At 48.0% G+C, this 13,404-nt stretch overlaps 2 protein-coding genes across 2 annotated transcripts in view; one reads left to right on the plus strand and one right to left on the minus strand.

The window, feature by feature from the left end:
* Positions 1-2,889, plus strand: part of scfd2 (sec1 family domain containing 2) — a 71,056-nt gene extending 68,167 nt beyond the window's left edge. Inside the window, exon 9 of the mRNA XM_023823581.2 lies at positions 2,333-2,889. Coding sequence (XP_023679349.2) covers positions 2,333-2,425 — 93 coding nt within the window. The 3' untranslated portion in view covers positions 2,426-2,889. The remainder of the gene's footprint in view (positions 1-2,332) is intronic.
* A 1,748-nt stretch (positions 2,890-4,637) lies between these two features.
* rasl11b (RAS-like, family 11, member B) lies at positions 4,638-10,361 on the minus strand. The gene is made up of 4 exons (XM_023823454.2): positions 6,817-10,361; positions 6,647-6,703; positions 6,444-6,523; positions 4,638-5,693 (listed from the first exon to the last, which is right to left on the minus strand). Exons 1-4 carry the CDS (start codon positions 6,926-6,928, stop codon positions 5,223-5,225), a joined length of 720 nt encoding a protein of 239 aa, XP_023679222.1. The 5' UTR covers positions 6,929-10,361; the 3' UTR covers positions 4,638-5,222.
* Between the last annotated feature and the right edge of the window lie 3,043 nt (positions 10,362-13,404).

Raw genomic sequence — 13,404 nt, forward strand, 5'->3', positions numbered from 1 at the left:
TACTGGAAGTCAATGGAAAAGCAAAAGTACCAAAGTACCCTACCAAAATACGGTACTTGGTGCAGTGGAAAAGCATCCTAACTGGATAGTATAAGATCTAGAGGTTTGTAAACTTTAGTAGCAGTATAAGATCTAATGGTATAAATACAGTCGACTCTTCCACATCTAGGGGGTTAGTGGCGTAGGCCTCCCTCAATCTGGAAGAACGTTTTGGTCCCCTTGGTGAGCAAAGCAAGCATTCAGTCAGAGCAAAGGAAAAAGATGCAAGAAATGCGAGATGCAAACATCTCACGAGAGGGGCTGCCAAGAGCACACTTGGTGTCATCCAAACCAGCACTGTACGTATATTTTTGATTCACTAAACTTTTTTTGTCAGTAGCGTTTTTTCCAAAACTTCCAAAAACACCAAAAAAAATCCCATTTCATTTCTTATGCCAACCTTGCAATACATCGAAACCACTACAGGGAAAGTTCAGAAGGGTCAACTGTAGTAAACTCTAGTAGCACTGTAATATCTAGCTGTATACACAAAGTCTGGGAGCAGTGTAATGCCTTGCAGTATAAATGGCAAATTCTAGTAGCAGTGTAATATCTAGCTGTATAAATGGAAAACTATAGTAACAGTGTAATATCTAGCTGTATAAATGGCAAACTCTAGTAGCAGTGTAATATCTAGCTGTATAAATGGCAAATTCTAGTAGCAGCGTAATATCTAGCTGTATAAATGGCAAATTCTAGTAGCAGCGTAATATCTAGCTGTATAAATGGCAAATTCTAGTAGCAGCGTAATATCTAGCTGTATAAATGGCAAATTCTAGTAGCAGCGTAATATCTAGCTGTATAAATGGCAAATTCTAGTAGCAGCGTAATATCTAGCTGTATAAATGGCAAATTCTAGTAGCAGCGTAATATCTAGCTGTATAAATGGCAAACTTTGATAGCCGTATATTATTTCACACTTAACGCCGGGCTTCCCACCCCCACCCCAGCAGTCCAGCTCCCACCTTGATGAGAATGGCTGGGATATTTACTGGGAAGCCCCCCTCCCCCTTTCTCTCCCAGGCCCTGCCCTGGAGGGACATGCAGACTGGGAACACTCACACACACACACACACACACACACACACACACACACACACACGCACACAGGTTTGCAGTTATATCTTTGTGGAGACTCTCCATTCATTTCTATGGGGAAAACTCTAAACCCAATATGATGACTTTAACCCCTATCCAACCTTAACCATAAGTAACCAAACAGAATATGAGACTTTTGGCATTTTTAGTTTTTTGATTGCCTTCAACAGATCTTTGTGGGAACCTGAAAAAATGGTCCCCACAACGTCAAAATAACAAGTTTTTATGACATTGTGGGGGACATTGCAGACACACATACACACTCACACACTCCCGTGAAGATTAGCAGTGCATTCTACCCGGGGCTTGAATGACAATAGCGCGTATGACAGGCTTTTTGAGCGCTGCAGAATCAAAGCGCCGTTAGCATTAGCAGACCATTCTGCCCTCCCAGTGGGCCAGTTATGCAGAAATGCCCACCCCCCTCACCCCCCCCCCCCCCCCATCAGCAATTTGTTTTGCAAACAAGGCTCTCTTTTTGTTTTCACTGCTGGGCTCTGAATTGCTGGTGGGGGTTTGGGTTCTGGGCTCTGAGCTCTACACTGGAAGTGCCACCCTGGGCACGCCCAGGTCTTTGGTGTCCGTTTCTAAGGACTGGGGCTTCTGGAGGAAGAAGCGGGTGAACTTCAGAGGGAGGCCGCAGGCTGATGGTTTTCAGTAACAGACCCTCAGTCCCCTTTACAGCGGCGCCTGGCAGCCAGGTAATGCAGCTTCATCCAGTCCCACCCGAAGGGGGGAGAGAGCCCCGACTGAACCACTTTGAAACGCTTTGCGACATTATGTTTTATTTGATGTATTGATTAATTGCAGGTGGTGCAGGCTGTTGCTGAGTGGGTTAGGACTCTGTGTCTGTGATCAGAAAGTCGCTACTTCAAATGCCAGGGCTGGCAGTGATTTCATGGTCGGGTCCCTTTGTGAGGACCTTTACCCCCAGCTGCTCCAGGGGCTGGTTGACCCAGAAAAATGCACGTTGCTTTGAATTAAAGTTTCTGATAGATAAATAAATAAATAAGATGTAAATTCTTATTAATGGCTGTTTAAGTGTTATTTTAAATGTACATATTAAAGGAATTCGCGTGATTTATTTTCAGTCCGAGCAGTTGCTTTGACAGAGACTTAATGTTTGATTAGCTGAAAAATCAACTAATTGGGTGATTGACAGTTTGAGTCTCCTGTCTCCTCTCCTCTCTGGCAGGTTCTGATTATGTCTACAAGGCTGCTGAGACCCTCAGATATCCTGGAGTTGCTCTTCACCACGGACCACCTACACCCCGACATTGGAGTATGACGGCAGCCAGGACGCAGACCACGTTCTAGAAAGTTCAGTCAATCACATGGGCACAGTTTTGTAGATTTACTTGCATACACGTGTGCATATACAAATACCAACATACAGTCACACATACAGGGTGTGTCCAGACCTGCTGTCAGCTTTGGACCCAAAGCATTAGTTTGTACAGAACTTGGACTTTGGGCTGCTTTTGAACTTTCTGGAATCTCTTCCCTCTGTGGGAATTCCTGATACCTGACATCTGTATGTGGCTCTAGATCCAACATCGAAAGCCAGAGCTACTGTCCGTGGCATGCATCCCGGCTGTCTCCAGACCAGGTTTATAAATCCCACTGGAAAGTTCCAGAAGCCAGAGCCCAGCTCAACACCGGCCACACTCCAGGCAGCAAGGCTGCCTTTCCCTATTGGCTACAGCCAACCAATCACATGTGTTGACAATAAACCTGTTCTGGTCTCTCTTCTCTCCATTTCATGAATTTGTTGCAGTGGCCCTGACCTTCACGCGGTCCGACAGGAAGCCAGTGTCTCGCCGCGATGCATCCCCGATAACTGCGGCCCACATGTCTTGCTCGTTACGCTTCATTACGGGTCATTAGCTCCACTGACACCCACCAACGCCATTCTTCTCATGTGCTGTGAAAGGGGCGGGATTTGCAAAACCATTCGCACCCACCTGAGTGCCCTGCCCTGATTGGCCATCCTTCCTGTGTGGGCTGGGGGAGGGGCTATGCTGTCTGGAAGGCGAGGATGAGGTCTCATATCAAGCTGGCATGGTTGCTATGGTCAAAGAAGAGCTGTACCACCATTTAGTCTGTTAACCCGCAGTTCCAAGTCCTGCTCTTTGATAAATGTGTGTGAGATGGACTGGATTTCATAAGCTCCGATGACCCCATGGTTTGTTGGGTGGGGTTACCTAGATTAAAGTGCTGCAGATGGAGTAAAAGTGCCCCCCACCCCCACTTTAAAGCAAGGCAAACACATGATCCAGGGACCATGTTAATGTGCCCAGCAGCAATTATTTAAATATCCGACTGGGGCATTTGTCCACGCAGCTCAGAATTTCCACATTTAGATTGTTTTCCATCAGTTGTTTTCCAGAACTTTCCTAGACCGTCTACCGTCGTGACATTTACGTTACGTGATGCTGGCTTCATTCGAGTGCTTTTTTACTTAGCTCTATTACCGAAGTGTGAGAAATGACCTCACCCCCTGGGCCCCCACGTACTGGTCCAGGCCTCTTTATCGAGAACCCCGGGAGGGAAGCTTCACAAATACCTGTGTGATTTTAATGGTAATTCATACCGGTTTAATAAGGTAATTCAGGTGAAATGTCTCACTCAGGGTACAACAGCAGCTCCCCAAACAGATGCCAAATGCCTCGGCTGGAATTCAATACACGGGCCTAATGAAACGGCAGGCCCCTTTGTTCGAAAGCCTCTGGGCCCCGACCCATTGCAACGTCCTGCTGTTAAATTGATCTGGTCATAAATTCCTAAACCACTAACATCCCAGCCCACTGCTCCTCTCCATCCACGCCTGCTTCCAGTGCCGAGGCAGGAGGACACCAGGAACCAGCAGCAGAGAGGTGGAGCTTCTCACCAGGTATAGCTGAGCGGTCCAACCCCTGGATTCGCATCCCAAACACTGCAGGCTTAGTGATTACGAGGTTCACGCACATCTTCTCACTCAAATCAAGGTATGTAGCTGTAGGTTGCGTGACAGTGAAGATTGAGGTTTGTCAGGTGTCTGATCAATCAGGAACATGAACATTAAGCCTGCCCTACAGTGACCCCAAACACTGAAAGTTAACCTCCTACTAGTGACAGTAGGTGACTTGTGGGCCACTCACTCTATGGCAATCTGTCACCGGAGGTGGTGGTACCACAAGAGTCCTTACGTGTCTCAGCATCAATAACTCTGCTCACCTGGTTCATAGGTTCTTATGTCTGAAGTTACCATCAGGAGCCAGTAGCATAGTGGAAGCTACCATTGAAATAGTACAGTACAAACTATCCAGGTCAGAGTATTTGCTATTTGTGGTAGTTATTTGTGGTGGCTGCGTATTGAGTCAGTGTAAGTTTAGAAGATGGTATTACTGTGTATGTAGTAAACCCCAACCCCTGGTGGTGGTAACGTTAGATCCCTTCACGCTGGAGGAAGGAAATGCAGCAGGCAGAGACCAGACACCAAATGAGAGAAGCCAGCAGCATTCAGAAAGTCACCTTTATTCCAGGTGCAAACCCCACCAAGGACTCTGCTGGAGCAAAATAAATAAATCACCACAAGAACTACTTCAGCATTTCATAAAGTGCATCAGATTTCTGCTCACCAGCACATCCCACCAAATACCCCCCCCCCCCCCCATAACCTAATCCTTTCCTGCAGAGAACTAATCAGACCCCACCCCAAAAAAAAAAAAAAAGAACATCAAAAAAGGTGGATTATGGGACAGGGGCACAGCCCAGAGCAGACTTCAGGCTGAGGTGCGCCTCTTATAAAGCAGACTTGACACCAATCAGGAGGAGAGAGGCATCTGCCTTCCCACTCATCAGGCTGCCAAGGACTGCAGTTCTGCTTTCAGAGTACATCCTGTCTGCGGACTTCCCTTTAAATCTGTATCTGCTCTTTCCACATGGTAGAGGAGAGCTGCTTGTCAATGGATGGCAGAGTCTCCTCCCTGAAAATCCAGCAGTTTCCCAGGAGTCAGAGGGAGTTTAGGCAGTCGCAGCTGTAGGATGTATGACTCATTCCACTTCAACAGGAAGTGACACGGTAGTCAGGCACAATGAGCACCTCACACGGAGGTGGCCGTGCGAACCTTGGCCGACAGCACCTGTCTGAAACGCCGCTTCAGGTCCTGCATGTTGGGTGACTTGGGGCGTGGCAAAAGCTGCGAACGCCTCTTCTCCGCTGTGCCAGCAGGGGGTGCCTGCTTGCCCAGCTCCCTGCAAAGCAGGTGGAAGGCACTGCACACCTGGCCATCACCCTCACTGGCGGACACCTCGCAGAAGGCACAGCCTAGTGTAGCGGCCAGCAGGAGGCCCCTCTGAGTGTCCACCTGCCGCACGTGGAGCAGGTCCACCTTATTAGCCAGGATCACAATGGGCACACGGGCATCTGGCCGGCAGGTGCGCACATGCTGGTGCAGCTGGGCAATCAGGTCAAAGCTCCGGTCGACTGTCACAGAGTAGACCAGGACCACAGCGTCTGCCCATTGGATGGAACGGGTCACCTGATCTGTGACACAGAGTGTGGTTCCTGCCTCCTGAGGCAAAAGAAATGGGTGGTTTATAAAACATCTATTCCGAGAACAGTTAGTACATATATACCTACAATTAGACGATTTGCAATTCACATTTAGCAGCCTTTAATCCAAGGCAAGTACCATATTACAAACATACGTGCTGTCAAGGAGTCGACTAAGCATTAATGCGGCTAAGCTGAGCTTTCAGTGAATGCCCAGATACAAGTGTATGCAGTATTAGTCAGCAGCTACACAACTTCTAACCAAGATGCTAAAACAATGGAAACTTTTTAACAGACATAAGTCCGCATTAAACGTCAGCATGCACCTTCAATCAGTAAGTGAATTGGGTACATGGAAGATGCAGAGCTTAGTGTGCAAAATGCATCCGAGTACGCAGAATTTAGTTTAGAACGCCAATTGCGCAAGGGCTGGATAGTCATTTTCGCAGTCCTACAATGGGGACCCCTCTGAGAGGTGTACTACGAGTGTATTGTTGCTTTAAGTCCCCCTCCTCCCCCGACTAACTGAGCTGCCTTTAGAAAGGCACGATCCGCTCCCCCGCGCAGTTAGAAGAGGTAATTGCCAGAGCAGTAAGAAATCCGAGGCAATCGGGTACAACAGCTCAGGCGGAACAAAAGGAAAGGCATGCAATTGGGGAGGGGAGGGGGGTTTACTCCAGCGCGTGCGAGATCGATACGAGAAGCGTTAGTTTTCAGATAAATGTCAGCGTGAGGACGTGGAAACCCGTGAAAGGCACTATAAACTTACACAATCGAGTCCTGGGGTGTCTTGCACCTGAATCGCCACTTGTTCTCCGTCAACCTGGACTTCTCTTGAGTACAGAGTACCTGTTGGATCACAATATGCATTGCATGACAGGTCAGCAAGGTCAGCCTGGCAGGACACTCGCGCTGAACGCTTGACGGCAGGAATCTGTCGGCAGGGCAGTCAGAAAAGGTTTCCCTACTTACCCGAGTTTCGCTCGTAATCACCGATGAAACGCCTAGTGAGGAATCTCACTACGAGGGCTGGCAAGAAAAATAAACAGATTGTTAAGTGAATCTATATAGATAGCCGTGTCAAAAGCTTACCGAAAAGAACGGCATCCCCGATGTGCAGCAAGCACTTTTGATAAACTCACCGGTTTTTCCAACTCCACTGCCCCCAAGGACAGCGATCTTGAGGATCCTGCCACCGGGACACTCGGTCGATGGGTATTCCGCGATAGTAGACATGTTCTGGATCAGGCGCATCTTGTCAAAATTAGCCGATTTTTAACTTTAGAGCGAAAAAGAAAATCCAGACGACGACCGGAATACGCTGTTATTTTAAAAACGTGCCAACCGATTAATCTTCAGACTTTAAAGCTGGAAGCGCGTTTATAGAAACCCGGCAGTCTTCTTCATGAGTTCATGCATGAACAGCTACTTGATCGTACCCTCCCGAGACCGTAACAGTCAAGACTGTGTCCGATCCCAGGTCTGCTGTCTTTATAGTGGTGAAGGGCGGCTCTGCGCTGATTGGCTGCCGATCCGCTGCTGCTTTCACGTGTACCAGGGAGCCCGAACCGATCGCCAGGTAGGCAAAATGCAGCGGAGAATGGGCGAAACGGAGACGGGATTCAGCACTGGGATTCATGGCTGCACTTAGCCTTTCTGCCGTTTGCATTTAAAATACTCCCCGACTTTCTTGCAAGTGCAGACAATAAAATAATAATTAAAAAAAACCCTAGCAAAAAAAAACTTAAATATACCTGACATGAAAATGGTGCGTCAGCCTTGTCTAATTATGCTAACCGCTGGAATAGTGTTGAATATGATCTGAGATGTTGAACATGTTTGCGGTTTTCTTGAACTGATGGTAACATGACCACTTGATTCGTGTATTAAAGACATTTAATTGCTGGTAACAGAAACACAGTAACAGAAACAAGAGTGATATGCTTAGACATACAGGAACACATAGAACAGCTTACAACTTCTCTTGTTTTGAGTTGGCTTAATAAGCCATGCTACAGTATGCTCTGCAGTGTGTGACTCAGTGTGTACACAGTTCTGTCTCAGGTATGTGTGCATGAAATCAGTATTTTGCAGAGTTATGTAAGCGTGGACTTTCGGCCCAGTACTAGTGTGTTTATTCGTGCTGGACTGGGCAGGACAGGCCAGCAAGCTGGACCCCCTCCAGCCTGTCCGGACGCGCCCAGGACATGTTGGACCGAGAACACAGCCTTGCTGCTCACAGTAGGGCCAGATGGCTCTGCACATGCTCAGTACGCAGCCGACTGACGCACGGGGGTGCCGAACATCTGTCTTCAATAATGAAACCACAGATCACCTGAGAGACTTAGCAGACAGTGTTTGGTCTGTCTCCTGTCATCAGATGTCTGTATGTCTGTCTGTACTGCAGGGCTGTATGTTGGGGGGGGGCTGGTCTGTTTATCCCTCATGATTGTACTCCAGTGTTGGTGGCAGAACAAACCTGTCACCTGGGCCTCATATTTTCATGGGGGAGGGGGGTGGCATGAGTAGGGAGCAGTGGAGCAACCAGGATGCTGGGAGGGGTAGGCCAACAATAAAGGTATTCTTCGTTATTTTCTTATAGCACTATTGGGTGAACTTTTGTTTGTTTTTGTTTTTTTGGGGGGGAGGGGCAAAGGCACTGATTTTGGGGGAGCTAGACCCCCTGGTGGTGACCCGAACCCCATATCAGCTACTCACACTTCTGCTCCACCTGGGCACACAAACTTTTATGAAGTTTTTTGGCAGAGAGGTTGACCTGGAGTAACGCCCACAATATTTTTCTTACCTTCTGTGTGCCTTTGTCCTACTTTCCCCCTGCTCCTCTCCTCTCCCTCCCTCTCTCTCCCTCTCTCTCCTCTTTCACCTCGTCCTCGGGTATTTGGCATTCGCTCCTTTCTGTTATTACCCTCTGGAATGCATGTTTGATACGTTTGATACGAGCTGCGATGACAGAGCTGCCCGGTGCCTGAAATATGAAATAGACGTGTCGCCCGCCATCCACATCTGAGGCCCCCTTCGCCCCCCCAATGGGGGGGTGGGGTGTGGGGAGCATTAGTGTCCATTTTAGTGGGCATCAGCCACACAAGCCCCTGACGACAGGATCTTACCGCTGCACAGGTGACCAATTTGGTTTTTTCTGTTTTTTTTAATCTTATAAACTGTGCTCCAGTTGTTCTGTAGAGTCTAATATAAGACAGATATGAAATATTCCAGATGACCAGATGTGTGATTTAAAAAGCACGCCTGGTATTCTTCATACTCTACACCAGGGGTCCCCAATTATTTTTTCCAGAGGGCCAAATTCTATGAACAATACAAATCCAAGGGCTACTGCACCCGATATTGTCCTGATAAGTTCTTTAATATGCAGCTATTACTGTTATATTGTAATTATTATAGTTAGCCTTGTAGGAGCAGCAATAATAATAATGGTGGTTAGCACTGTTGTCTCATGCCTCTGGACCAGCGTTCTGGTTTGCACCCTGGCTGTATGTGTGGAGTTTGCTTGTTCCGCATTGGCGCCCCATCCTAGGTTTTTTCCTTGCCTGGTACCTGTAGCTTCCAGGATAGGCTCTGGACTCCTGCAACCCTGCATAGGACAGGCGGGTACAGAAAATGGATGGATAACAATAATAGGGGACGGTTTCACGTGGACTGGAACCCTCCTCCAGAGTTAGCAGCGGACATCTTTGCCCTTACATGTAGCTTGGGTCCATCAGCAGGCTGTGTTTTGTGGATTCGCTTATCAGGAGATATGGCTGACTACCCATCCATCCAGCTCCTAGCTGCTTATCCTGATCAGGCTCACCGAGGCGTGGCTGACCATTTCCTAGATAACTGAGGGCTGCCGTACCTCGTATCCCTGTCATGGGGGCGGGTCTCGGCGTGGCACATGTAAGTTGCATTGGTTAATGCTTGGCCCCGCCTTTGTTGTCATGGCAACATGGTTGCGTATTGGGCTACGGGAGCAAACCGTGGTCCTGCTGCGAGGTGCATGATCCTGACTCTGAATGAAGAGTCGTTACTATGAAGTGGGAATAAACATCAAACGATTGCCATTTGAAAAGAGGGTAACTGGCGGGGCATATCATTATGCTAGTGAGATGGAGAAACACAGGAAGGCGGGGGGTTATAACATAGCCAGGGGAAGGATGTGCAGAGGCTGGGGAGGGGGGGGGGATTTCTGCTATCCCCCATGCAAAAGCACTCATGGCCACCAGGTGGCGTGGTATTCAACGAGCAGCCCTTGTACACTAAAACAACAAGTACATCCAGCCAAAACTTAATAAAGGGGAGATGTGTGGCTGTGCCCATAATCAGAAGGTTTTTGGTTCAAATCCCACAGTCAACAAAGTAATTTTATAGTTGAACCGTGAGTGAGGCCTCTTAACACCCATGCTGACTCTGCTTTCTCAGGAAAATGTATGTCGCTTTGGATAAAAGCATCTAAATAAATTAAATGTAAGATGAATAAGTAATTAATACCAAATGTTACCCCTGAGCATCTACATATAAGTAATCAGCCCGTACAGGCTGAATGAGGCTGTAGTGGATCTTCATTGCAGAGACTGTGCTCTTTGATTGTCCTCTTCGTGATGCTCAGCGATCTTCCTGCTCTCCCATTTTATTTATTGACATGTTCAGGCCTCGCAGACATAATTATGTTTTCACATTCCTGGGGAGATGATCAAGTGGGCCTCTAAAAGCTGCGTGACACGCAAAGCAGGCGAGCCCCCCCTCCCACCACCCTTTATTTTCCTCTGAAATGGAAACGTTTTGGCTCAGCGGCGAGTTTTGCATACTCACACATGTCAGTGAGCTACGTTTGTATGGGTGTCTCAGGCATGCATGGAGGAATGCAGTCCCAGCCTGGTCGCAGTGCTGAACGGCACGCGATCCAGCACAGCTCCCAGATCCATGTTTTCCACCTTATTTACATTCCTGCACATGACCTGTGACTATGTGGTGCTCTCACTGTGTGGTGTGTGCAATACGGAGACTCTGTGTCTTTGATACTGTGATTCTGACAGACTATCTGTGATACTGTGACTTTGTGACAGACTCTTGCTATGTCTGTGATACTGACACTTGACAGACTATCTGTGTCTGTGATACTGTGACTTTGTGATGCAGACTCTTTCTGTGTCTGTGAACCTGTGACTCCATGACAGACTCAGTATCTGCAATACTGTGACTCTTTGTGAAATAGACTGTGATACTGTAAATCTGTGACAGACTCTGTGATCCACAGACCACAATTCAGTAATCTTACCCCTAGACCCAAACCAGTAACTGTGAGCCTTGCTTAGATCCCTGAACTTGCTGAACTTTTCTCGAAAGTGACTGAGCACTGTCAAGCTCTCCCAGCCACCAGTGTGCATCATATCAGAGCAGGAACAAGTCTGCTCTTTGTTAAGTTATACAGGGCAGCTCTTTCAACAAAGCAATTAGCTACAGCCCCTAACCCTCTTTCTACCCTTCCAAAAATAGAATAGAACACCCCCCACCTGATTTAAAAGAACCAAACCCCCCTCCCCCTACAGGAGTCTGTGGAATGTAGACACCCCAACACACAGAGCCCAAAGCACAGCAATAAAGCCATTACTACTGCTGGAATGTGTGCACAGCGGGTCATGGCGGCTGGGGTTTCAGTCACAGGGTGGAGGTTCTTGGTGCTGTTACAGCACCACCCCGGCCCACATGGGCTCAGGTGCCAGTCCTGTTCTATGCCACTACTCTTGCAGAGGTAATGAGATGAGGTTGCTATAAATCTGATTTGGACTGCGATTGTTTTATCGAAAAAGAATTACTAAGAAAGGCACACTGTGTCAGGGGATTCCTGGGGGCAGCACAGGTCGCAATAGCTGATGCACGTTTGTGACACATTTAAATTGGAGTGAAAATCTGGGGAAAAAAGAAATTGAGTTTAGTAGTTATTCAACATCAATTTGTGACAGTGAATATGCATGTTTGGATAATCCAGCTCCCTGCTCCAGTGAACCACAGGGTAACCTTCTGGGTAATCCGGCTCCCTGCTCCAGTGAACCACAGGGTAACCTTCTGGGTAATCCGGCTCCCTGCTCCAGTGAACCACAAGGTAACCTTCTGGGTGATCCAGCTCCCTGCTCCAGTGAACCACAGTGTAACTTTCTGGGTAATCCAGCTCCCTGCTCCAGAGAACCACAGGGTAACCTTCTGGGTAATCCGGCTCCCTGCTCCAGTGAACCACAAGGTAACCTTCTGGGTGATCCAGCTCCCTGCTCCAGTGAACCACAGTGTAACTTTCTGGGTAATCCAGCTCCCTGCTCCAGAGAACCACAGGACGGCCTTCTGGATAATCCATCTCCCTGCTCCAGAGAACCACAGGGCGGCCTTCCGGATAATCCTGCTCCCTGCTCCAGTGAACCACAGAGTGGCCTTCTGGATAATCCAGCTCCCTGCTCCAGTGAACCACAGGGTGGCCTTCCGGATAATCCAGCTCCCTGCTCCAGTGAACCACAGAGTGGCCTTCTGCTTTTGCTTTCCACAAAGTATGGTGTTGTGTGCAATGCGTGGTTCAGCATCTTACCACACTGTGCCTGTGATCAGAAGGTCCCCGATTCAAAGCCTAGACTTGGCAGATTGATTTCACTGTTGGGCCCATTAGCGAGGCCCTTACAGTAAATCACTCCAAGGAGTGGCTGACCCTGCTTTCTCAAAACGTCCACGTCACTTTTTTGAAAAATAATGCAAGTAGTAGCTCCCTGCTCCAGTCCTGTATAGCTTCTCCTTCATACAGTAATATGGGCCCGTCGTCACCCTCAAGGGCAGACGTGACGAGGGCTGCCTACGTTACCAGGCAGGGCTGCTTTTGTGCGAGGAGCCTGGCGTGCGAGTGGCTTCCACAAAGACCTCGCACGCCCGCCGCTTTCACTGGAGCTCATTACCTCAGCAGTGTGTCATCTTGTGTTTACGCCACAGATTCCCGTACCACGGCATATTCATAGCACCCAGACCTTTTCTTTTTCTGCTCAATGACTTTCTCTGGAGTGGTCAGACCTTTTATGCAGGACTTCCTGGGTAAAATACCTCTAAAGTGCCACTGTTTGGGAAAAGGTTAGTGTTTTATTATACTTTCATTTCTAAGCTACAGCAGCTGCTTCTTAATGAGGAGTCAGGTTCAGAGTAATGTGCCAGCATTCTAGATATAAAAATGGCACCTTAATGGCTGGACAGATAGGACCCCTTCCGGATCCCCAGAATGATTCTTCATTCACGTGGCAGTTAGTGGGAGTTTGGGGAAGAGGCCTATTACCATGGTAGAGTTTTCTAGCAGGGCTCAATAGTCCTGAATGGTGCTGAACAGCATTGTGCTCTAAAGCTTCAATGGATGGGCCACTAGTCCCAGCCATGACATCTTGTGAGTGGGGACTTGCTGTTCCCCTCGCAGATTGGGGGGGGGGGCACATGGGCAGCTTTTGTGTGACCATGTGGATGGCAGATATCCTCACAAATGTCATGTGGCACGAAAGCTGCGAAACAGGGTCTGGATTTTTTATTTTTTTTTTAAATAAAAGAATTCCTGCTGTATTACATTGGAGGCGGACGCAACTTTTTTGTGTTTAGTCGAGGGTCTGGAGTTACCTGCCTGGAAGAAGTGGTGAAAATGCAGCCCTGTTGGGAAAATATTTTTATGCTCCTGTGCACGTTTAATTCACTTTGCAGGTGCT

Source organism: Paramormyrops kingsleyae, chromosome 1, assembly GCF_048594095.1.
Source record: "Paramormyrops kingsleyae isolate MSU_618 chromosome 1, PKINGS_0.4, whole genome shotgun sequence".
Classification (NCBI taxonomy): domain Eukaryota; kingdom Metazoa; phylum Chordata; class Actinopteri; order Osteoglossiformes; family Mormyridae; genus Paramormyrops; species Paramormyrops kingsleyae.

Bases quoted from the DNA above. Each gene is read 5' to 3' on its own strand.
- rasl11b (XM_023823454.2), bottom strand. From the start codon at position 6,928: ATGCGCCTGATCCAGAACATGTCTACTATCGCGGAATACCCATCGACC. The intron at 6,704-6,816 runs GTGAGTTTATCA...TTTTCTTGCCAG, and splicing joins CAGTGGAGTTGGAAAAACCG to CCCTCGTAGTGAGATTCCTC. The intron at 5,694-6,443 runs GTAAGTTTATAG...CTTTTGCCTCAG, and splicing joins ACACCCCAGGACTCGATTGT to GAGGCAGGAACCACACTCTG.